Here is a 24,605-nt window from a genome sequence, read left to right on the forward strand (position 1 = left end):
GAAAAATTTTCTTAAATCCATTAAAAACGACGAATATTTCACTTGTATAAATCTGCAAACTGCATAGGAATAAGAATCCTGTCATCGTTACAATAGTTTTGGAACTTGGCCTTCCCTAAAGCACAATGTTTACAACAAAATCTCCGAAGGATGGATGGCACCATATTTACATTGGTGTTTATATTATTTACAAGCACATGCACATTACGGAATGGTGGAAATAAGGTGATATTCACAGCAACAAGAATGAAATGATCCATAACAACCATTCCCTGCAATTGCTTTCTCCGATCTGGAGTTGTAAAAATCACATTGCTTTCGATATGATATACCGAACAATGTTATCCTGCAGCACTGTACAATTTCTGACTTAACCCACAGCTAGCTCCGATCCGGAGAATATTTCAACCTTCAGAAGGTTTCAAAGCAGCAAGATCAATAAACTTCTTTAATTACCTTCCTTGACTTTCTAAGAAACAGTTTCCTTCCAAGATTCTATTACTTTCACATTAAACGTTGTCATTTGCATAATTTTTTTCTCACACCTCATCAGGCCAAGCTATCAATTAGTATTTACAGTCAAGTGCTTCAAAGAGAAGAAAGCCATTCCTCCATACGCTTGTTGCCATCTGCATCAATAAAACTGGAAGCAGGTCGATAAGTAGCACATAGAATATTCAAGAGATTGTCTTGTATATATGCATCCTAAAAGAAGGAAATGAAGTTGCTGCTATAAAGCAAATTTCGATAACTAGAGAGAGTAGTACAATTTAAAATTTCCATTTCCCACCAAATTTCAATCAGGATTCCACTACACACACACACACACACACACACACACACACACACTAATATGTAAAAAACTTTCTACATTATAAAATTGGATTGGACATGTACTTATACACACACTCATATGTAAGAACTAAATGCTGTGTAGCCCAACAACTAACCCAAAATGCTCAAGCTCAAGTTACTAATAACTCGCTCATCTAAGTTTGTAGCTTTAGCTCACAACTCTCCATCAAAGACTAAACTCTCCAATGAGATGTTTGAAGAAACAAGCTAGAAGCCCAGGAACAATAACATAACCAACCATAACTGAGAAAGCAGTGTTGGTCAAACATACAAATGATATTAGTAAACATAGAACAAGTGAATCAAACAATAGCATTTTCGAGAGGACAAACATGCATATCAATTTATGAACATGCTAAACTATATGGAGTTAGAGTTAAAATAGCCATCTTATTGTAAGGTACATATGCAACAATCACAATTATGTAAAGAGTATACTCACATTCCTTTGGGTAAAAGAAAAATCTTATAAGACTATATGAAATTACTTATCATATTTATGACCCCAATTAAGTGAGATTTCTACAACTTGATGATGAGGATGATGAAAATCATGATTTCTAGCCATTAATGAAATTCTCTAGTATTTTCTTACCATATTATATCTAGCCGTAACCAAGGCATTGAGAACTAACAAAATTTAGGAAAACTAGAATGATGTGGCCAATACAACATGGCAAAAAAGGGAAAGTTGAATCAATCAAGCATAGTGTACTAGAAACGTAAAATGTAATTTAGGTCAAGGTGGATGGAACAAAATTGCATGCAATGCAAGAGGGAATGGAATCTCAAAGTGGCAAACTACTTCAAGCAACATGACGAAAGAATCATATACACCAAAGAAGACACAACTATTTTTTTCACCTGAAAGATCATCATCCATATGGCTGACGGTACCCAGGACATGAGTTATGGAGGTTTTTGCCTGCTCATTGCGACCGCGTCCATAACACCGCACCAAGACCGCAAAGCTGTTCTGAGCTTCTGAGTCGCTCTCAAATTCGGGTCCATGAGGTTCCAACCAACCAATAGACCAGTCAGAATCATCAGACTCCGACCCTGACATGCATCCACCATCGGAGGGAACAAGGACAGTGTCATACTCCTTGTCTATCAGCCTTTCTTCGTGGCTTTGCAACCTGTTCTTATTTCTTCTCCAATTCGGCATTGCCCTGTGTCCATTAGCTGGTGGAAACTTCAAGTAATCCGACTCCTTGAATCCTGAAGGAAAATCAGGAGGGATGAGTGCCGAATTGGGAGATTCATCATCTTTCTCGCCCCAAATCCACAAAGAGAAACGTGGGAAAGCCATAGTAGTTATCTGCACGCGTGAAAACCCTGACTTGGCCGAATCACGCCACTAATCCCGTTCTCAAAACGATCTCACACTAAGAAATGGTTGAAAGGAGAATGCCCCACGAATCTGCCGAAACAAGTTTAAATCGTCAAACCCACTAACCAAGAGAATAACTTTGCTAAAACAGATCAAACTCGTCCTATTACTAACAAAGTAAATATACTTCAGCGAATAACAGCACTTCAAAGAAATGAATGCCAACAATACCAATCAGAAGAAATATACCTGTGAATCACAATAAACCTTTCAGCAGAGACCGAGAAATCAAATCGCTAGGAGGCTAGGGAAACGACAAGAAATTAAATATCTTCCACGCTGAACTCCCACAAATCCGCAAGAGAAGCGTCAAGGATGAGAAACCCAAATAAAAACAAAAGAAGCTCCTGCCTGATGTTTTAGAATCTAAAATTCCAAAGGGGTTTCACAGCTGACGCATTGAAAGCATCCGGCGGCCCTCAGAATGTCGGCAACCGAGATTGCAGAGGAGCGAAGAGAAGAGAGAGAGAGAGAGAGAGACGGCGAGACCCAGCGGATGAAATGGGCTGAGTTTTTCCGATCGCGGCCGTCTTCGTCCGTGAGTTTATACTTCTCCGGATGCAGATTGAAGATTGAAGACGTACGGTCGATCTACCAATTAATTACGTGGGCCGTCATCAGACCGGCCACGCGTCCTGCGGAGGCCATCTCTCGGGTGGACCAGATCTCCGGTTAAGAGCGGCGCATACATACTCCTATGCGACGACGGTTCGTCAACCATCGGTTTGTGTGGATTGACGGCGGATCCAGCATCATTCAACCGAAGACACGAGTTCCAGTTGGCGCCACGGCAAGTAAACGGGCGGCGAACCGTTTCCCGTCCAATCATTGCAGATCTTTGCGGTGCACGGAACTGCCACGTGTGACTCGCAACTCATGCCAATCCAAAACCAACGTACCCTTTCGACTTACCCAATATTGGGTGATAACGGTGATAATGCAACTTCCTTTGCATGTACGTGAGCAGATTTCTATACGCACACTGATAAATCTCACCATCTGTATTATCCTTAATTTTAATCATTAGCCTGGTTTTGGTTCTAAACTATTAAACCGGCTCATAGTTTTTCTTCCATTTTCTTTACTTGTGGTAATATTAAATGTTATTTTTAAAAGATTGTGTTTGCTTACAAGTAATGGAATCTCAATTGTATCTGCGTACGATGGAAAACTGTGACTATTTTTTATAACTTAATTCGGCGGCATCGATCCCCTTTTGGAATTTGGAGATAAAAATTAAGATAATATATTTTTTTTATGTTATCACCTCATTCATGACATAGCAGCATTCATCACAAATATTGTTCATGACGCCTACCTATTTTCTTTTCTTTTTGCTGATTCCTATACGAGAAGAGGCTTTCTGAATCTCAAAAAGCCAAAGAAAACTGATACGAAATGAATTAAAATTTCAATTTATTGTCTGACTTCTCTGTGGTGATTTAAAGAAATTAAACCTCAATTTAAAGATCACTGAAAGAAACAAATGGAGACAAAATGAATGTTGCCGTCGCCTAAAGTAATCAATTTAGAGAAGTTTGAGAGACAACTGCACATTTAATTAACCTACCTAGATATCTAATTTAGCAAATCGATTCCTGTAAATGATATATCAGTTACAAGTTTGCAGGTTCATCTTTCTTTGGCTCTCTTCCCTTGATCCATTCACTTCACTTTGGCAGCTGCTGTATCAGTTCAGTAACAATTTGAAAAATCTTTCTTTCTTGATCCTTTCATTTCATAATCCTTGGGATCTGGCTCACGTTTCAAACTATAAAAGAGGATTTGAGGTATCTGCTACATTTTAAACATCTGAGAATCCTTTTTTCAGCAATGCCAATAACATCTCATTCCAGGTATCGATAGGACCCGGCAAGCACCAGTGCACGCAGTCATTAAACCCTCTATTCCAGTCGTTGTTCCAGTGCGACCCTGGGTGCCCATCTGCCCTCAGCAACATGGCTTTTGTTACGTCTAGAACTCCAAACCATTTCGTCTTCTCCATTCTGAAGCTCTCCAGCTCCTCCACCTGAGCATTTCTGACGTCCCAGTCTGTGCCACTCAACCTAACAGCAGTTTCATTCAATGGTCTGGTCCTGTTGCAGTATCCTCCAGTGTTCCATGCACCATGCTCAAAGTGTGCAGGTGCAAAGGTCCTCACCAAAGTTACCATCCCTTCGCACTCCTCGCACCTGCTGATGGACTGGAGAGCCGTCCTGAAGGCCCTTCGAATTGCGAAGCTGAAGTCGTAGTTGGTCAGGTTCGCCTGGCCGCAGTAGACGCACCCTATGATTTTACCGTTTTCGTACAGGTAAAGGTTTCTGAAGAACCAGTGTCCACTGGAGATGATTAGGTAGTTTACCAATGGAAGCTTTGCTGTCCAGTTAGTGTCAGCCCTGTCCAGGTGCAGATCAAAATCCCCAGTTCCTGTTCCATTTACCACTCTCTCTTGTTCTTGCACTAAAAATCTTGTCCACAAGAGCATGAGGGTGAAATCATAGGATTGGAAGTACCAATTCCTGATCTGGTCTTCTTCTTTGTCACCTTTTAGATTGAGTGGTTCCTCAACCTGTTTATCAGAACAAAATTATTAGTCAGATATTTTCAAGGATGAGATAAACAATCAAGTGTAACGGTTCTTCTACTTTCAAGTCAAATTCAGTAACATTCATGAATCTTATACTATGAATTTCTTCCTCATTAAGTTAAAGTTTTTGTAGGATTTTTATTTTCTGTTTACCAATTCAGCAACAAGGACCATGGACACACACATAAAATCTTTGCAATCTTAATGCAGGCATTGATACAGATACTCGCCTGAGACAAGAGGCAGACGAGTGAGTCCTTCTGGTTCCTGCCGACGGAGTCGCTGGCAAACGCCATCGTCTTTCCTCTCACCGCCTCCAGGAACGCCACCGGGTCGAACCGCCGTAGATCACATTCCGCCGGCTTCCACCGCCAATTCACAAAGTCCTGATCCTTCCCGTACTTGTCGCAGTTCTGCGACTCCGGCAGTATCCGGCATGACCTGTTAGTGTAACCCGGACCACCATAATCCCTTACCCACTTCCCGTCGAACAAATCGCAATCGTCGTCTAAAGATCAAGAAATAAAGCTCAAGACTGGATCCTGCAATTGCGCATGCATGGGGAAAAAAAGAAATACAGAAAACCATGCACGTACTGGTGATGGTTTGGTCGGCGGCCGGGTGCCACAGTTTGAAGCTTCCGTTGTAGATGACCGTCAAGGGATTGGAGGAGAAGAGGGAGGAAAGGAAGACGAAGATGGAGAAAGAGAGGATTAAGCTTAGGAACGACCTGGTCTTCATCGAGCCCATGCTTGATGCCTCGTCGTTCGTTTAAGGTTCTTTTGACCTGTTCATATGGCGCAGGACGCACTGGAATATTGCCGGGCAAGGGTTAAGGTTTGCATATATGTTAAGTAAGATCGTTTAGGTTGGAGAATACATAGTTTACAATTTTGTCTTGCAGAATTGAGATTAATTAAATTTAGGAAATCACACATATAACTTCCTGCTAATTTCATTGTTTTATTTTAATTATATTGGTATCTAAAATTGAAACCCCCCGTATTTAATGGTGATAAATTTGGACAGAAAATTTCTGGTCCTTTAAAAGAACAAGGAGGCAGTAAATTAAATTGATGCCCTAACAAATTACAATAATGATTTAAATATTGCCTTTTTAAGATTATGGTTGCAAACTTATTATAAAAAATATATATATAGCAAAGAAAGATCAGTCATTGCTATAAGTTTAAAAGTTTTCGTGGCTACTTGAAGTATCGAAATCACAACATATATTATAAATATTTTAAGCCTTTTTGAGTCATCAAAATATTTTGACCAAAACTTAAGTTGATGACCTAAAAAACTTAAAATATAATCATGGAGAAAAACTATCAAGTGGCTAGTAAGGATATATGTATTAAGAATCATATGTTATAAGTTTAAGTGTGTTTTTTTTTTGAATCTTTAAGATGTTGTGGTGCCAAAAAATCTATGAAAAGATTAGTAAGAATACAATGATTTTCATATGATAGTATTTTAAATTCTTTAAAGGCATCAAGATATTTTGACCAAAACAACTTACGTAGAGACAAAATTATAATGAATAAAGTAATGATGTTCATATGACATGATTTTGAGTTAGCCATTAAGATATTTTGATCAAAATATATTAATGACCTAAAAGGGCTCAAAATCATTAATAGAAAATTAAAAATACTATTAGAAAACTATTAAAGATATAATGGTGCTCATATATGAAATGATTTTAAGCTTTTTTTTAATTTTATTATCGTTAAAAAAGATTCAAATTCATAGATAAATACTAGATACCCTATCATTAATAGTGTTTTGATTAGGGTGAGAGAGTTGATCTCAATGTCACCATTGCAGCTAAAAGCAACATAGGTGTAAATGGTGGTACGGAGGAGGAAGCAAGTGTTGAGGGAGGGTGAGGGTTCCAACAAAAATATAGGTAGATTATGCAAGACATCAGACATGCACCCTTGATGGGTCTGATGCTTCTACTTTTTTCAATGTGGTTAGGGCGACGACTAGTTTGACATGTGTGTGTCTCAGGAGAAGGGTTAAGGAATAAGAGGTATTTTAGTTATTCTATTTTGGCAAACTACAGACTTTTGGTAAACATGAAACCATGGTTGTGTGTTTTGAGTAATGCAAAATGTTAGCATATAATAAGCTTGCCAAAAGTTAATATATGGTTCCTATATAGAATTTATTAAAAAAAATTCTTTAGCAATAAATCACTATCCTTCACAATGCTTATAAAGAGACATGGAACTTTGCACCAAATTAAACAAATACTTAAAAACCTTGTTCTTTAATTTTGACTGCTGTAACTCTATATCATTGACGTAGATCAAATCCTCCTCCATGCAGCCTTGTCCTTCTGATCAACCGCCACACCTAATTAGGGTTTACACTGATAGAGTTTTCCACCTTCAACTATGCACGTCGTCCTCTAAGGAATCCTCCAAGAAGTGTCTGTTCTTTCGCGGCCTACAAGATCAATACCAGTGAGCAAAGGCCGGCTTTGCCCCTCTGATGATTAAGTCAACACACGATTGGAGAATGAAAGTCGCTTCCTCGGAGAGGAGGGCTTGGATGGAAAAAAGGTTCTTTCCCGAGCAAAGGGTTTAAGTGGGCCAAATGTCAAAAAAACTATGGATCCCTGGAGAAGAAGAGTTTGGGTTCTGAAATAACTAGAGAGGAAAAAAAAAAAACCTCCGGAGAACCACCCCTCCCCCTTCTTATCCTCTTTTATCATTAGACATGCATGAGAGGCATTAAACTTCATGTGGCTTCCCACTTGTGTTATTAACCGCCAACACACTATACGAAGATTGGACAACGTCAAATACGGAGCAGGATTGGATATTTGACTCTCCTTATTTGGCGATGAAAGCGGAACTTAGTCTTTCATCATGCATGATTAGCCTTGTCTAACACCCATTGGGTCTAACATGTTGATGGGGCAGGGGAGCTAACTAGTGATGGAAGAGTAGGACCATCTCATCTTTTCGCATCAAGATTGGTGGCTCTTCATTTCAATGTTGATCCTTGATTTGATCAAAGAGTATTATCGTTACGATTCCCTTGCTACCTTTAGGACAGAGTCCTTTGTCATACCACTAATAAGGAAGAGTATGTTAATAACAATAATAGAGCGAAACAATTGGAGGGGATAAGGTTTAGGGGAGAGATTCCCATGGGGAAAACTCTTGCTAACTAGGTGATCAAGGCGAGGTACCCCTGAGCGAGCAAGCATGCCTCTGCCCTGTCAGTTAATTAAGTGACTATATGACTTGAAGTCCAGGATCCCTCATCACATCAGGGTTGTACCTAAGGAGGTTGTTCCTAATCCATTACTCTTTTGAGTTAACAAATACTGAGACTTTCTGAGAATATATGCAAAGGGGTTGTTCCCAATCCACTACCCTTCTGGGTTTATAAGCACTAAGGTCACGTCTTCTTGTAGTCTCGCAGGGCCCGAGATTGTACAGACAAACTTTTTGAGGGCTCGGCTTCGTCGAGATTCGACTATTGTCTATTATAGTAAATCTGTTCCACAGTAACCAACTCAACCATGCCCCTGGAACTCACTGAATCACTCTCAATGTCACATTAGGTGTGAGAATATTTTTCATTTAGAAACAAAAGTGATAAGATTAAACTCTTCCTATTATCAAATTGGATGTGATTCTATTTTCTATTGGGTTATAAAACACGTATACAAAGAAAAAAAAAGAGAAAAAGAAATGGTAAAGGAGAGTTTGCAGAAGGTTCCTCCTATTGAGAGAGAGGGGCACATTTGTTGATCTTCGTTCTTTATTAAGCCATTTGGTTAGAACCCAGTTTCCTTTCCCCGTCTTTTGCCTCACTGGTGGAAGGTTGCTGCTTACTCTTCTTGCATTTCCTTCCTCAAGGTTCTCCGGGAGGGATTGTGATGGTTGTTCTTGGAATTTGCAGTTGGTGAACGAAAAAGATTGGATTTTGATTGTGATGGTTGTTCCATGGAAATGGTAGTCGGTGAACGAAAAGGAAGATTGGATTTTGATTGTGATGGTTGTTCTTGGAATTGGTAGTCGGTGAACAAATAAGATTGGATTTTGACTCTCCAGTCCTTCAAATCTTCAGTTTTTTCCTGGAGTTGATGGTAGAAAAAAGTTAGTTTTCTAGCTATACTAGTGAGAGCGTTCTTGAAGCGAGGTTTTGAGGAGGAAGAGGAGAGAGATGGCCGGAGCAGCGTCTCCGCCGAAGCAGGACGAGTTGGTGCCGCATCCAGTGAAGGACTAGTCGTCCAATGTCAATAAACATATCAACATATATATTAAAAAACAATATATAGTGAATCTTTTTCAAATGATTTAAAGTCCTAATTTTAATCACACTATATATTCTTGGTTAAGAATCAATTCTTGAACACATTAATTATAGATAGGGACGGTGGGAATGAATTTGCTTGACTAAAGGCTTAGAACCAATTTTTTCCCTTTATTACTCAATTTGTCAACATTTTATCCCAATGTAATTATTAAATTGTTGGTGGAATAGATTCCTTCTTATTTCTTGCACTCTTCTTGCCGTTACAATCATAATCTTCTACTGTTTGAGTCAAAAGTTTACAAATGCGAACTGATTCGTTATTAGATTCATTTTTAGTGCTTATGTTCGGGTGGATTTGTCTTAAGTTCAATAATTAAGTACTCTTTTAAAATAAATCTAAATTATGCGACTAATCTTTTCTGTTAATTCTAGTGGGAATATGGTCGAGTCAAGTACAGATGTTATTAATCCAAACAATTATCAGAAATAAATAAATGTGGATCGACGATCTGGGTTTAGTTTTTTTTTTTGGCCGATCAATTTGGTTTAATTGGAAACCTGAAACTTGATTAACTCAGCCATGCGGATGCTTTTTGTATTAAAAAAAAATTCCAACTTTTGCACTTGAGATCTTAAATCTCCATGGTGGCAACTGGCAAATGCAAGCCTGCAATAATGGTGCTTCCGAGTGCACAAAAGCTAACAATAGATGAAATGAATGATGCATCATGGAGCCCCGAAATCATGAGTGCTCTCTTAATCATTGTTTTCGAAATCGAGACCGGGTCGAACGAGTTCAACCGGTTAATCTAAGAACCAGAAGCCGATCGAGTTGGTCTGAACAGATTTGGGGACCAGCTCACAGGCTGGTTCAAGTTTAAGAGCACTGATCTTAGTCAAACGATCGACCTACTAAAGCTGTGATTTGCAGACCGGATCACAACTGTTGCAGGACATGAAGGAAACTGAAGCCATGTCTGTGGACTGACACGGTTGGTAGTACTTGTGTTGCATTTTGTCGTAAGCAGCTGATGATTCTGCCTGCTTCAGGTTGCCGGAGAGACAACTCTACTTCTTTCTTCCCTTCAACAAAACCAAAACTAACAAAATATATTTTTTATTCTTTTTCTATGAATTATTTCCTTTCAAAATTGGGGATCAGACAAAAGCAAATATTCCTCAGGCCAAAATGAACTAAGAAATTGTTATGATAAACACAATTCAGGAATAATCAGTCACCCAATGGAAAGTTTTATGCTGTGTTTACTCTTTGGTAAAGGAAAAAAAAAAGGAATAAAAGAATTTAATATATTCATCAGTCGCCTGATTAATGGGCATTTTATTTAATTGAGATGTGAGATGTGGAATATCCTGAACCAGTCAGAATGGGACCTCACCCTGATTAAATGGTGTCCTTACATGCTCTGGAGGATAATGAGGAAGAAGATGACAATTGGCACTCGACTGCATTCTCGCAACAGACAATTAGGACAAAAGAAGGCCAACAACTTGCTTATAGTTGAACAAAACCAAGTATTATATGCTTAGGACATCTTAATCTTGATTGTTAGATAAATCCAATGAACAGAGAAGATACTGATATATTTATGTAGTTTAGGTCGTCCCCTGCTGAGCTAGGTTTGAATAAGGTGAGATTGGACAATTTATGTGAGAACTCCAACATTTCACATGGCCTCTTAATGGCGTTTAGTCCGCTTATGAACTAAATGAAGGGATCTTGACACCGGACTGAGGAGTAGTGCTTTGAAGAAAGCAAAACCTCGAAGGGCTATCATACAAGCTAGCATTTGAAGGTTTGAAGGCATCATACCTTCAACTCTCAAGTGGTGGTTATCTACATGCAACAAGCCATTCTGTCTGTCGGGCAGTCCCTTTTCCCTACAGAATACAAACAAGAAAATTAAAATACTGGGAGCACTCAATGCCCAAACACAACCAACAACCATTTTATAATAAGAAAGTGGAGGTCGATGAGACTGATTTGACCTTTCTAATACAGTAATACCTTATTTATTTAGAGTTTGCTGTTCATAGTAATTTTTTTCTTTGCTGATGAACATGATAAAAATTCTGGTGCTAACAAGTAAAGCATGTTGCAGACTACAGTAATAAATGTAGATTCTCTGCATAAACTAATAAAACTGGTGCATTAGTTAATTAATAAACCCTACTTTGGGACATCGACCATGATCACTGATTTCATGCCACAACATAGGGCAATCATGGACCGGAGAAAGGGGTGGTCACGTTGGACCATTTGGTTACTGCTGCTGAACTCATGCGTCGCTAGTCAGATTAAATGAAGAGAAAACCACTTCGTGAAGCAATATATTACTACTGTTAATGCAACACAAGCAAACAACAACTATTGATGACTGTTACCTGAGGCTCACGGAGCCAATTTAATTAGCGCCAGAAATCAAGATAAGGTTTGTTCAGGTAAGGGCGAGCGTCCATCACAGAAAGGTAGTAGCAGCCTTTGCCCTCCATATCCCATCCCATAAGCTGGCTGTAGCGAAGGAAGCAACAATGTTATATCACTATCAGCGACAACAGTCTGCTTACCTTCTCTTGGTATAACGTGGCCCCTCCCACATACATTCACACTCCTACGGCATGAAGAATCTCACGCCCCCTGCATGCAGGAGATGCTATAATTCCTATCCTTCACGGCCTGCGACGTATAACACGCGCGCCTACCATGCTCTTATACCATGATGGCCCACTAGTGACATCATGCCACGTGGAAGGTTTCATAAAGGCAGACGGAAGTTTTCATTCTCCCTCTTTGTTTTAAGAAAAAAATAGATTGAATGCAGACAAGAGGATATTTATTCTATAATATCGAGTTTTGAGTTACCTCGTTCTATCTCATTAAATAAGGCAACTCAAAGAAGGCAGCTGCAGTTGAATGCTCCTTAGTCCTTTCTCTACTTCTTTCTTCCTCACCGCGCTCCTCCATTCAATCCTGTGTGCTAAATTACCACTCAACTGCAGGGGAAGGTAATACAGAGAAGGATGGGGAATTGCCAGGCAGCGGATACGACGGCCGTGGTGATCCAGTGCCCCGGCGGGAAGGTGGAGAGGCTACTCTGGCCGACGAGCGCTGCCAACGTCATGAAGAGCAACCCGGGCTATCACGTGGCTCTGGTCACCTTCTACATCCCACCAGATGAGAGGCAGGAAGGCGGCGGCGGCGGCATCCGGATTACTAGGGTGAAGCTTCTAAAGCCCAAGGAAATGCTTCTGCTCGGGCAAGTGTACCGGTTGATCAGCTCCCAAGGTTCTTATTTCTCGTGTCTTTATTCTTCTGCCGTGCTAGTTACCGTTTTCAAGTCTTCTGGGGTGAACTAACGGGCGATCGTATGTGGCGATTTTCTTGGTCAGAAGTCGCCAGAGCTCTGAGGCAAAGGCAGCACGAGAAGCTGAGGAAAAGCCAGACTGAATTGATTAGCAAACATCAACCGCAGAAGCAGAACGGAGAGGAAACACAGGAGCATTCACAAATAAGACATGAGGTATGAACTACAACTGTTGCTATAAAATTATCCTGGTGTATTTCATGATATACCAACTGCTAGTGTAGAGATTTCCACTGTGGCCTAATCAATCAGTAGATTGAAAAAGTAAATAAAAAACGATGAAAAAATTATCCCAGATCTAATCATGAAACAGAAAATGGTCACCCAATCATGAAGAACACAACTAATGGACTGCTCGATGCAACCGATGTTAATTTGTCACCCATCAGCAGTTTGAAGATAACAAAAAAAAAAAAAAAAACAAACATGAATTTGAAATAGGAATATAAATCTCCCTTATTGATGTATACAAAATGTTTAGGTTGAATTCAGAAATACTACTGTCAATTCGTTTTAACACTATTTTGTTTTAATTAAACAGGTAACAAGGCAAGAAAAAGATCTACTAAAGAATACACAGATGACAATGAAAGGCAAACAATGGCGTCCTTCGTTGAAGAGCATTTCAGAAATGTCTAGCTAGTTGTGCAACAGTTTAGAAAACATATAATGAAATCTTGAAAGAATTCACAGAAAAATCTCAACCATTTGCTAATTTTGTGTGGCTGGTGTGTTCATGAATAGTTGAGTGCATACTATGAAAATTTGAGATATCGGGTAATGTTGTCAGAGATAACCTGTCTGTAAAGATAGACTTCCAATAACAGTTGATGCATGATTCTTCAGAGTTCAGTAAGGAAAATATATGTAACCATGAACTAGAATCGATAGAGAATGTATTTGCATTTCTAGTGATAGTAGAAGTCAAATTTACCTGATTCAGAAATCTTAGTGGATATGAGGTGAATAATCACAAACCAATTGATAGATTGGAAGAATGCAGCCTGGGAAAGTGAAACATGGCAAAAGATGACTGCTTTTATTCTTGAAGTCGGAATCAAGTTAAATTTTATAATCACAGCATTCTTATTCATTTATAGAAAGCCAAAAAAAAATTATGTAAATGCAACGATCAGTGAGACTGTTGGAAGTTCCATATTTCCCGATCCTGGTCGAGGTAGTTTTGTCCCCATAAGAGAGCCGCCCTTGCTGCTAAACCAGCTCCAGGAAGTTTATTCACCTTTAATCCAAGCAAGATATCAGTGAAAGGTTCTTACCAACAGTGTCCCAGGGCCTCCATACTCTGTTTCTAAGAAGTCTTTGAATATCTGGAAAGAGTAAACCAAATAAATGCTGGTAAGAGTTTTATCTACAAGTTGATTCTCTACCAATAAACAATTATTTGAAACACACTACCAATTAAATCATATGCTGATTTTTTTTTTATCTTCCTCTACCCTTTTTACCTTGCTTATTATCAGTGCACTTCTTCCAACTATAGAATCTATTGGTTGTCTTTGAACGTAATAGTAGCATCTTAGCCTATTTTCTCATATTTTACCATGTATTGTAGCTACATCAAGATGCTGCTCTCCATTTCCTCTTAGTCTAAAAGACCTATGATGATCACACAACAATCTAGATGCTTCTTTCATTTTAACCACCTCTTCTTTATCATATTATGATAACTATAACTCTAACTTTCCTTTTCATTTTAATCACCTATTATTTATCATATTATGATAACTAAAACTAACTTGTCAGAATATCATATCCCTCCATCTTTGTAACGACTGTATTATATTTTTGTATTAACCGTTTGTAAATAAGTAATAAAAAAAATTCCTCCATTCTTCGTGCATCCTCTTAATTCTCAAATTTTAACAAAAAATTTAGTTAACCTTGTAGAATGCTCATTAAATAATTTATAGGTTTCATCTTCCCTTAATTACATAATCATTAAGGGGTATGCAATAAATACTTTATATGTTTCATCTTCCCTTAATTATATTATTCTTAATGAGAACATTTTGACTTTATGCATCTAGCATTGTCTAAATCTCTAATTTTCTTACCCTAGATTTACTAATTCAACAAATAATTTCCTTTCTTAGCTCCTAGATGATAATTGAACTTATTATACGTCTTAAATTTTGCTATACTTATTAATAATCCTTTTGCCTCATTTTTTTTGGCTAAATATATATAATTAAATCATCTTCATCTAAAACCAATTTCTAAAATTTTTCCAACCTTTCAAACATGTCTTCTTCAAATCAATAGCCTTCTGTACTTCCTCACAACACTCTCAACTCTTCTACCTTTACAAGCTTGCTATATTTTTTCTCTTATTTTTTTCCATCCAAGTCCACATAACATCAATTTCATCAAAACTTTATTCCAAACTTCTTTCTTCATTGTATCTTTAAAAAGTCATAATATTGTCAGTAAAATTTCGTCATCTACTTCGTCTAAAAAATAGAAATATATTTTTTTTCTTCTTATGTTTTTTAAGTCCTATATCGAAGACCATTTAGTCAGTGTTTATTAGCTCAACGCTTTACAATTTTATAAATAGGTCAATTTACCTTCCTAGTAAAGAAAAGATATATTTAACTGTATTAATTGTCCCTCTTAAAATTTCTCAAATGCTCCTTCTTCTTAAAATTACTAACAATTTTTAAATCATAAGATGTAAATTCAAAATTTTGCACCCCTTTTGCCTCTTCATCACTTTTCCCAAATTCAAAACCTACATTTATAATTGCATTTCCCATAGACTCCATTTCTGAGTCCACTTAAATCTCCTTCAAATATAAATTATTTCAGTGCATGGTGACTAATTTAATCTGAGTTCTGGAAAAATGTCTTTTATTTTGACTATATAACCATACTTGAGAGACATCAGCACACATGAGAGTTAGTATCTTATTTTAATCCTAGAATGAAATTTCGCACAATAAACCAATTTCCAATTTCTTCACTTTGATAACATTTTAATTTTCATAATCTTGACCACAAGGGTATATTCTCCATTTGGAACTGTGCGACATGGTTAAACCTTCCCAACAACACGGTTATTCAATAACGTTCTCCTAGTAATCCTTAATCTAGCATTGTAAAAATACATAGCCAGATTATACCTATAATTTCAGCTGACAATCAATTCGCCCAATCACTATTCACTGTGTTCCAGAGTAATGCTATTTGCACTCTTAACAGACACAAGTAATGAAGTTCTAATTTGTTAGGAAAGAACTATCACCTCCGCGCAAATCTTCACGACTTCATCCACGCCGTCGCTGAAGACCTCTTTGTTCTTCAAAATCTTTTTCCGGAGCTCGTCCTCGAATTTCCGCGTCTCCTATATTACTATTTCTTCTTCAGACAAAAAAAATGAGAAAGGAACAAGCTATGGAAAAACAACATCAACCACAAAAAGCTTACGGCTTTGGCGAATTCGGGGATGGGATCAGGGTAGTGGTAGACAGGCCGCTGCCATGCCGCTCGCCAAGTACTGGCAGCGGATGTATCGAGCGCGACATTGATCGAAGGAGAAGGGGTGAGGCGGATCGGCCACCGAGGGAAGCGACGGAGTCTTCGGACCGCGAAGCGAAACCCAGATGGTTCGGATGATGCTGGCGGCAGAGATGACGAAAAAATTGGCCGAAGACCAACAGGCCAATGCCTACTTTCCCCCAAAATGGGCCGGCCCATTTAAATGCTCACAAAATCTGTCGGATTAGGAGACCGGCCCAATAAGGCAATATGGGCCGATGGCTAGGCTCGATTTGGATTGAAATATACTGCAAATTTGATTTGCCCACCACATGCATGATACAGTGCCAAGTACACTTCAAAAGAACACTTTTAGTCTTTTGGATCAGAAAAAAGTACTAGTTTTTGTTACAGATAATGATTATCTTTGTTAATGTCTATTTGTATGTGTGGGCATCTTAATCCAAGATACTTTACGCAGCCTTTACCATCATTTGGAACACAAAGTACACATAATCTAATTTCTTTCTTCCAAAGCTCCTTTCATGACCAACAATGGACACGTCTTTGTCATCTATCACTTCTCCAAACTTGCGTTTCCCCACAGCCATCATAGCGTCTTCTCCAATTGCACACCATCATGCCAGAAATAAAAGGAAAAGCCAAAAGAAAAAAAGCAGGGGATGACTTTAACTAGTTGACAGGCAAAGAGATAAGGGCTACTGATGATTATGAATAAGACCTTAACTTCATCCTACTTAATGCAGAGCAGAGTCATTGCAGATATTTACTGCGTATTCACTTTGGTTATTTAGTGAAAGAACATGTATGGTTCCTTTGCTTCAGAGTGTGTTGCTGCAATAAAATTCACAACAACGGGGCATCATTCATTTGCCTGACTAGTGAACATTATGCTGACTTTTTGGTTCCATTATTTCAGGACCTACTTCAGCACCATGAGCATGAGATTGATGGTTCTTGCAGAGAGAACAAAAGTTTGAAGCACCCTTTATCAAAACACGCTAACATTTAGGTAAATATCGAGAAAGAAAGGAGGCTAAGGAAAATGTTGAGTGGTAAAGAGCCTTTAGCTTTAGGTCTTGTTCTTATGATTCCTTCTTTGTGGCCAAAGAGAATTCCAAAAGGTGGTGGAAATCCAGGAGATTTTATAAGAAACAAAGTCTGGTGAATTTAGGATGGAAAAGGAAGAAAAAAAACGAAGAATATCATCTATTTTTTTTCAAGAAAAAAAGACTATTTTCTTCTCTTTCACTCATTTGGAAACATGTCAGACAAGAGGGAATCTGTCCACGACTTTCAATTTTAACAGCTGAAGTTATGATAATTGGAAAGAGAAAGTTCAGAGTGTAGGGCTAGTCCTAGATAATAAAATACTCAGCATTAAACTTAGAGTGATTACTATGTAGTAGTTGAATCACAACCATCATCATCATCCTTGACTAGTTATTGAATTTTTCATCCCATGTATGCATTATTCTTCAACAATCCAACACTTTTCCTCCTCTAAAGACTTTTGCTGTACGAGGCAGCTTTACAGCTGCAATATAAGATTCAGACAAATGACATAAGACCAATTTGATTTTACTTTAAGTTTGAATTTTCCCGTCTGATTAGAAAGCAAATCTTCACCTACCTTTTCCCACTCATTCAGATAGCTCTGGAAGCTCACAAGCTTATTCTATCAATTATACAATTAATAAAACAATAATGATATTGTCTGAATGATGTATGAAAGACACTTGTTGCTGTTGCATATTGCTCTGGTTCCCCATTGATCAGTAAACTCACCAGAAGAAGCCAGGTCGTTCTACAAGTCGTAGTCATGATACAGGACGTCATAAAGACTAATGATGAACATGGATAATACAAATAGAAGCACACAAAGAAATCAAGGAACCATAGAACACAAGTCCTAATCAAGATGTTTTGTACCTTGAGGATTCTGCAAAGTTTGTTTTCTTGCAGAGGATGTGGATCTCACTAACTCGGTCTTCAAGTTCGTTAGCGACGCAGGCAATAAGGTGTAATGCCCGACACCGTACCAAATTTCTTGAGCTGTGCTGGTTGGACGCATTCCGACCAACTCTCATGATTTCTCTGCCTGATCCATCTTCTTTCTCCATGATTTCCATCATGTTACCGTCCCCCACAAAGATACTGCCACTGTAGCAGAGTGATTTCATCTGCCATCACAGATTTTATGAGATAATGATTAATATCTAGAAGAGATATGGGTGATGACTCCATGTCGACTTTAACCATCTTCCTGTCAAAGGTATAAAGGAAGATTAATGTATACTTTTGTGAATTAACAGACTGGGAGTGCAGATTTTTTGAGTTTGCAGCTGCTTTTTGGTGTCTACCATAGCTGATGACTGATTGCATAACAAAGTAGGAAGAAAGAGTGGTCCAGAATTCAGATCACAAAAGCTTTCAGCAAATTTAGGTTCTTCACATGTTTGTCCTTTTTTAGATGTCATAGGCTTACATTTTCGAATATCTCATGCATGCATTGAGGTCTATCTGCATCCTGCAATTTTTTTACAGCAGTTCTTCACCCAATGCCTAGCATATGACTAATTAATGAGCTACTACTACTAGATAGCTACTCAGTACCTCCAGGAACACAACCTCAAGATGACTGTCAGTTAGGCTGACAAGCATGTTGGAAGTGAAAACACACGCATAATGCATGAGACTCATAATTCACAATGCTCAAATAACAAGACCCAAACAAAACAACAAAAAGAAAGCTCTCATCATGCACATTGTGCTGAGGCTGAGGCTGAGGCTGAGGATGAGGATGATTCAGAGAATTGACCAGAAGCAATGGAACAGTGAGATCTGGAACGTCATCAGTTACCATGTTATCCTGCTTGGATATTGAATTTACTATTTTTACAAGAAGCAACGCCAACTGGCTCTCTTCTTTTCAATAATCAATGCACTCTCTATTTGCAATAGTCCCCACAGAGGAATACATATCTTTCACACTTCTACCACACAAAATAATGGGAGCCAACAAATGGAACAACTATAATAATGACTAAAAAGAAAAGAAGAAACATCCTAGCCTTCCACACTAGAACGGAAACAAACCAAACTCCTGCACAAAATACTACGGAATCTGCCAAACCAATATGATACTCAACCCTTTTCTTGTTCCCTAAGTCATGTTTTTTTTATTTCTAGCAGAGTCATTCCACTGGCTACTCAATGGCGATTGTGTTTGTTAAGCTTCCTTCTCTTCGTTGGTTGAGATAAGGAGGAAGATGAGATCCTAGAGTCCTTCTTGGATGGACTAGATACCCTGCGCTGTGAAAGAATCATTGGAGACTTTCTTAGCCTTCGTTCTATAACAGCTTGTTGCATAATTCCATAGCAATTGGAGATTCTCTCCTAAAAAGACAAATTTGAAACTCTGAATTGATGCAACCATCAATTAGTTTATGAATCAAAACTAGTGATCATCGATATCAGTTACCTCAGTTAGTCCAGTGCACCATGATGCTGCAATTGTAGGACTGAAAACGGCTAGATCCTGAGTCCCATCCACTGCACGGATTATGGCAGCCGCAGCAATGGCCGATGGGCAATGAACTGTGATGTCAATCTCTGTTGCAACATAGAGTTGAAAACAAACCACTACATCTGCTAGAATTGGTATGACAAAAAAGCTTTTTTTATTACCCGGCATTGCTGCTAATATGATTTGTGCGGCTTTCGAAGCCAAGACTCGTGCTCTCTTACTGGAAGAATATATCTTATAAGCAAAGAAATCAACAAAACTGAAAGGAGTCACAGTTTGAAGCTTCCAATTTAATGCAGTGAGCACAAGAAGTTCCATGCGAAGCACAACACGAGGCTCGAAGATGAACTTTGCATCCTCCACCTAAAAAATTAACAATTTTTTATGCATGCTTGGTAAATATACAATGGTCACGGTAGCATGACTGTTCTTAATTAATTACTTCAATCACCTGCAGGTCCGAAAGGGTTGGGACAAGTGTTTCCTCCATTTTTGCAGCTAGGGAGAGGCAAGCTACTGATACAAGTTGCAGTGCCCATTCATTTTGCTGCATTGTGATACAACCAGCGTTATATTACCCATGGAGCTAAAATATAACTAGCAATGAGAGCAATGAGAGCCCAAGCAACAGTTTACATTCAACCAATCATAAAATACTTCTCTCATAATTCAGCAAACTCTGTCAGTTTCATCACTATACCGCAGGCAGTTAAATGAGTCAACATTAAGATGTATTTACTTCATCATCATCAATAATTCAAATATTTTAAGAACAAACAATACACACGGAAGCTTAATGAGTTCAAAATTTCACAAGGCAAAAAAGACAGATTGGTGGTCGTCCGATTAGATGAAGATCGATCAACCTGCAAGCGGTGAGAAGCAAGGAAACGATCCACGTAGGTAACGGCGAGATACGCCGTCAGTGGGCGGAACCGATAACAAGCACGCACCTGAAACCCAACGAGACGCCTGTTAACCTGACTCGGCGCATGTTAGTAACAACACAGAAGACAGTTCTAGGATGCACAATATTGCGCCGGAGATACAACCTTGAGAATCCAGTCGACGGCGTCGCGCCGTGCAGCCGGGTCTAGCGATTCGTCCTCGAACCGAACCGAACCGACCTCGGTCGCAGCCGACGCCGGCTCGCCCTCTATGGCGACGGACTCGTCAGGGTTCTCGCGGTAACTGGTGAATTCGCCTGTGTCCTCCGTGCAGAGGAGGTCGAAGCAGCCGGAGGAGGCCGACGGCGAGGGCGGCATGGTGGGTGGCAGAGGAAGCCGGATCCTCATATCTTTTCCATCACCGCGGAGCACCAGAGCCCGGTGGAGACGAGACGGAGGACAGACTCAAGTACTCGACAGTCGACGCAGTAGAGAGAGCCAGACGTCTGGAGCTGAGAAGCAGAGACATCGTCTACTCCCACCAAGTATGCATTTATATAATGGCAAAGTTAATTTACCTTAAAATCACTTTAAATTCTTTTCTTTGTAACTTGTAGAATATAGTGTAAGCTACTATCGTATCTAACTCAATTTTCCTGTGTGTGTGTGTGTGTTTGTTTAATCTATATCTCCACTTTCATTCGTAGACATGTAGTCTACCATGGTGCATGTGGGGAACAAACAACTGACTGTGGTTTGTGTTTGTTTCTTTGTGTGCAGTAATATCCATTTACGTTAATGGCAGAATATCCTTTTCCCGGCAGTTTACCTTCTTCATGCGACGCACTAGTCTCTTACCTGAGTCAGAATATCCTTGATTATTGTCTAGATGAGCTGTCGTCCTTTACCGTTCGTTGTCATCCATAATCTATAACAATTTTCGTCAAAAACCAATATACAAATTTGACCAAATAAAAATGGAAACATTTTACATATATATAACCCTTGCACATGTTTTTGTTCCTCTCCAAGAAAACATAAACTAATTTTCACTACTGCATTATTTGGTTTTGAAGCAATGACTACTCGGAAATGTTTGTTTTTTAATAATGAAGAAATTCATACACTGATTAATCTGCGTTGCTACGTGTAAATGCAATCTGATAAGTATCTGTCTTGCCCACAGCTCGTTTGTTAATTATATCCATTTGCACATCAACTTTGTTTCTGTGCAATTAATCCTACATGAGATATCGATAATACCTTATTATTTCATGCCCAGTGGCAGATATCAGAACAATAATTGGTATGCATCCAAAAATTCCAAATAAAAAACAAAGAATGGTCATGAGTGAGCTCCATACATTCTGAAGTGCTCAGAGTAGCCCAGATTCCATCACAGACAGTGATCCAAGTAAGGCAGGGATCAGTCAGAATGGTTTTCAGGCACCACTGCAATAAACAGGATCTGGATTCCATATGAGATGGTTTGGGTTTTATACTGCAGCTAACACGAAACCGTTGTTACTGCAACTCTGGTAACAGTCGTCACTAATCTTCATTCAACTTGGGGCCTGCATTCAGGAACACCATTAATTGTTAGCAAAAACACAAATAATGAAGGGGGAAAAAAATCTTAAGATAGAACAATATAGTTCTTTGTATTGTCCGAGACTATCTTGACAATTTTCATCTGTTGCATGTACTTGCATAGGTTGAGATTTATCACACTGTTATAGGAAAAGAACATATTATTAGAAGCAAATCCATTTGTTGTGCTGGATCCATGATTAGTCCAACAAACTGATTGTTATAGGAAAAGAACAAACTGTACTCTTTACAAAATAAATAAATAAAGCAAATCCATTTGTTGTGCTAACTGGATCCCTGATTAGTCCAACCAAACCGCCTTTCTTCTGGTTTTTTTTGGATATTTTTGAATGTTTACCTCAGCTTTTTACAAACAAACTGTCACTCTTCTACAAAATAAATAAATAAATAAAAAGGTCTGCCCATAGCCACTTAGCCTGCCTGCTCCTAACAAGATTTGGTGATACACTTCCAATCGGTTTAACCAAGTCCCGCTCAGGAAATGCCTAGTCCATACTGAATCATTGGAGAAGTATCTGGTAGTAATCCATTCCACCCATAACTAAAAGCTATTCTTCTTTTCTGCTGTCACAAGCATAACCTGATAAGACAAGCTACATTCCATTGGTTTATATTTTATAATGACGAAAATATTACATTTATTCATCCACAATGATTCATGCTGTGATCTGGAGTCTTGTGGGTCTAGAATTCTGCAACTGCACTGCCACAATTGGCTGCTTATATATCAGTCACTGTTCAAACATAAATTATCAGTAAATGCTAAATTGGATCATAGGCATTTACTTGATTATCCCATGCCTCACTACAGGGAACTCAATGTCTGGCAATATTCACGTATTAAATGGTGAATTGATGCTGGTTTTCACGTATTCACGTTGTCCAACACTTGAATCACTAAGTTCTACACAAATTTCCTCTCTGTTTTTTTTTGGGCGAAATAGGGAATGATGTCCCTGAATTTTCCTGCCCGAGCCACTAAACATTATTGCCATGATTTAAAAAAGATTGATAAAAAATACGTGTTAAAAAATAACTTTTTTCTCATACGAATTTTCTCAAGCACCTTGAATGCAATCGATGGGTGCTTGAATACAGGGAGGCGTAAAACCCATCTCTCGACCAACATGTCCTGGCCAGTCCCGCATTCACCGTGATTTACCTCCTCACAGATGGTCGGGGGGCCGATCGTGTGGGACCGCTAGGTTGGCGGATTCCAACCTTTTGCAGCATGAGAATACAGGGAGGCAATATTTAAGAGTACCTTAAGGTTTCCTCTGCCGCGAGGGACCGTAAGCAAACTCGTTGGCAGCTCTGCCGTCGTGCCTCCGCCGGACCACCAACCCTCATCACACATCTGACACTTCTGCGTCGTCTCTCCCTCCCTGTAATACGACGTCATTTTGTTCGTTCTGGTCCAACGACAGATGAGCAGAGAGAAGCACAAAAGTTTGCGAATTTGGCTTCGGCTATCTGTTGGTTAGAAGTGGAGCTCTTCCGAATAGGATTGAGCGGCGGCGGCGTGAGAGATTATATGCAATTTTATCACGAGGGTGGCTGTAGGCGACTGATTGCCTAAAGCTAAAAGCATATCTACTTTACTTACCGTATTCCATTCTCATTCTTATCGAAACCGGCCAGACCTTCTTCCAATCTTTCTATTTCCTAATTTCCACCTGATATTTCACGATCAGCTCGACAAATTTGACTGCGCCAAATGAATCGAACTGTACAAAGAAGTGAATGTGCCAAAGCTTGCCACCCTACTTTTGTATTCATCTGAGATATTTCGGACAAGAATTTTGAAATTGAAGATTACAATGAGCAACAAGAAAACTTGGTGCATCTTGATCAGGCAAAGAAATAAAAAAGAAGATGTATTATGATCGGAGGTGCAGTCTAGCTGACTCGGCATGGAGCCCTGTGGAGTACAACTCCAGGCCAATGACCAATACGAAATCGAGCTGTCCGGAGCCTGCCATGGCCCCGAGCCCCAGCCATGGCCGGCCTATGCGTAGGGATTATCATGATTCATGATCAGTTGGGAGATCCGCAGGTGTAATCATGAAGCCATATTGAATAAATAAATGCTTGCTACTGCAGTAGCTAAATCTAAGCGCCACAGAAACCAACTATGTGTGCCTCAGAATTGTTTTATCAATATAATCCTTAATTAGGTTAAATTCCACGAATGCACAAGCGCATTCTATCAGCTAGCAACATGCTGATGCCTAAAGATAAAATTTAGGGGGTTTCTCGCAGATTAAGCTAAATGCTTCAGCCTTTAGGATCGACACAGACTCAATCAAACAAAGGAAAACCTACAGAACTTCGATATTTCGAGGGAACCGGTACAATAGGGAAAACACTTTTTAACATTCAAAAGATAGCAGAGCCAACCCCAAACCAGAAAGGGATTCAATCGAACGACAAAGAAGTGAGTGTCAGCACAGCAAACCTTTTGCGCAATTATAATTACTATTCATATGCATTCCAATTTCCAATTGTTAGTAAAATCGTTGCAGATCAAATCAGTGCATGAACATTTAGCATG

At 39.0% G+C, this 24,605-nt stretch overlaps 4 protein-coding genes and 1 pseudogene across 7 annotated transcripts; 1 reads left to right on the forward strand and 4 right to left on the reverse strand.

Annotated features, from left to right (window-relative positions):
* Positions 1–60: 60 nt before the first annotated feature.
* Positions 61–2,701, reverse strand: LOC141842679 (uncharacterized). Of its 2 annotated transcripts, none has more exons than XM_074730725.1 (3): positions 2,438–2,701; positions 1,720–2,278; positions 61–629 (listed from the first exon to the last, which is right to left on the reverse strand). In XM_074730725.1, exons 2-3 carry the CDS (start codon positions 2,165–2,167, stop codon positions 589–591), a joined length of 489 nt encoding a protein of 162 aa, XP_074586826.1. In that variant the 5' UTR covers positions 2,168–2,278; positions 2,438–2,701; the 3' UTR covers positions 61–588. The 2 variants fall into 2 exon arrangements, with proteins under 2 accessions (XP_074586826.1, XP_074586821.1); XM_074730720.1 differs by having other exon boundaries at positions 61–643.
* Positions 2,702–4,052: 1,351 nt separating this feature from the next.
* LOC141824698 (xyloglucan O-acetyltransferase 4-like) lies at positions 4,053–5,576 on the reverse strand. Its single transcript, XM_074712031.1, has 3 exons — positions 5,432–5,576; positions 5,066–5,343; positions 4,053–4,817 (listed from the first exon to the last, which is right to left on the reverse strand). The coding sequence occupies exons 1-3, from the start codon at positions 5,574–5,576 to the stop codon at positions 4,053–4,055; spliced, it is 1,188 nt and encodes a 395-aa protein (XP_074568132.1).
* Positions 5,577–12,025: 6,449 nt separating this feature from the next.
* LOC141833558 (uncharacterized) lies at positions 12,026–13,355 on the forward strand. 2 transcript variants are annotated; one of them, XM_074721037.1, is made up of 4 exons: positions 12,026–12,049; positions 12,141–12,426; positions 12,531–12,661; positions 13,047–13,355. In XM_074721037.1, exons 2-4 carry the CDS (start codon positions 12,162–12,164, stop codon positions 13,146–13,148), a joined length of 498 nt encoding a protein of 165 aa, XP_074577138.1. In that variant the 5' UTR covers positions 12,026–12,049; positions 12,141–12,161; the 3' UTR covers positions 13,149–13,355. The 2 variants fall into 2 exon arrangements, with proteins under 2 accessions (XP_074577138.1, XP_074577145.1); XM_074721044.1 differs by lacking the exon at positions 12,026–12,049 and having other exon boundaries at positions 12,062–12,426; positions 12,534–12,661.
* A 208-nt stretch (positions 13,356–13,563) lies between these two features.
* Positions 13,564–16,222, reverse strand: LOC141824709 (protein PLASTID REDOX INSENSITIVE 2, chloroplastic-like; annotated as a pseudogene).
* A 2,734-nt stretch (positions 16,223–18,956) lies between these two features.
* Positions 18,957–20,898, reverse strand: LOC141845654 (cyclin-D1-1-like). Of its 2 annotated transcripts, none has more exons than XM_074733718.1 (6): positions 20,606–20,898; positions 20,420–20,506; positions 20,005–20,100; positions 19,715–19,916; positions 19,509–19,639; positions 18,957–19,423 (listed from the first exon to the last, which is right to left on the reverse strand). In XM_074733718.1, exons 1-6 carry the CDS (start codon positions 20,846–20,848, stop codon positions 19,238–19,240), a joined length of 945 nt encoding a protein of 314 aa, XP_074589819.1. In that variant the 5' UTR covers positions 20,849–20,898; the 3' UTR covers positions 18,957–19,237. The 2 variants fall into 2 exon arrangements, with proteins under 2 accessions (XP_074589819.1, XP_074589813.1); XM_074733712.1 differs by having other exon boundaries at positions 20,420–20,533.
* Positions 20,899–24,605: the final 3,707 nt, after the last annotated feature.

Source organism: Curcuma longa, chromosome 1 (assembly GCF_044706935.1).
Source record: "Curcuma longa cultivar G26 ecotype Majalengka, Jawa Barat chromosome 1, ITB_CL_G26_1.1, whole genome shotgun sequence".
NCBI classification, from domain to species: domain Eukaryota; kingdom Viridiplantae; phylum Streptophyta; class Magnoliopsida; order Zingiberales; family Zingiberaceae; genus Curcuma; species Curcuma longa.

Coding starts and splice junctions, on each gene's coding strand:
- LOC141845654 (XM_074733712.1), bottom strand. CDS start 20,848: ATGAGGATCCGGCTTCCTCTGCCACCCACCATGCCGCCCTCGCCGTCG. Junction 19,640..19,714: donor CATATTAGCAGCAATGCCGG/GTAATAAAAAAA, acceptor ATGTTGCAACAG/AGATTGACATCACAGTTCAT. Junction 19,424..19,508: donor GGTGCACTGGACTAACTGAG/GTAACTGATATC, acceptor TTGTCTTTTTAG/GAGAGAATCTCCAATTGCTA.
- LOC141824698 (XM_074712031.1), bottom strand. CDS start 5,576: ATGAAGACCAGGTCGTTCCTAAGCTTAATCCTCTCTTTCTCCATCTTC. Junction 5,344..5,431: donor CGCCGACCAAACCATCACCA/GTACGTGCATGG, acceptor CTTGATCTTTAG/ACGACGATTGCGATTTGTTC. Junction 4,818..5,065: donor TCGTCTGCCTCTTGTCTCAG/GCGAGTATCTGT, acceptor TCTGATAAACAG/GTTGAGGAACCACTCAATCT.
- LOC141833558 (XM_074721037.1), top strand. CDS start 12,162: ATGGGGAATTGCCAGGCAGCGGATACGACGGCCGTGGTGATCCAGTGC. Junction 12,427..12,530: donor CCGGTTGATCAGCTCCCAAG/GTTCTTATTTCT, acceptor TTTCTTGGTCAG/AAGTCGCCAGAGCTCTGAGG. Junction 12,662..13,046: donor ATTCACAAATAAGACATGAG/GTATGAACTACA, acceptor TTAATTAAACAG/GTAACAAGGCAAGAAAAAGA.
- LOC141842679 (XM_074730720.1), bottom strand. CDS start 2,167: ATGGCTTTCCCACGTTTCTCTTTGTGGATTTGGGGCGAGAAAGATGAT. Junction 644..1,719: donor TATGGATGATGATCTTTCAG/GTGAAAAAAATA, acceptor ACCTGCTTCCAG/TTTTATTGATGCAGATGGCA.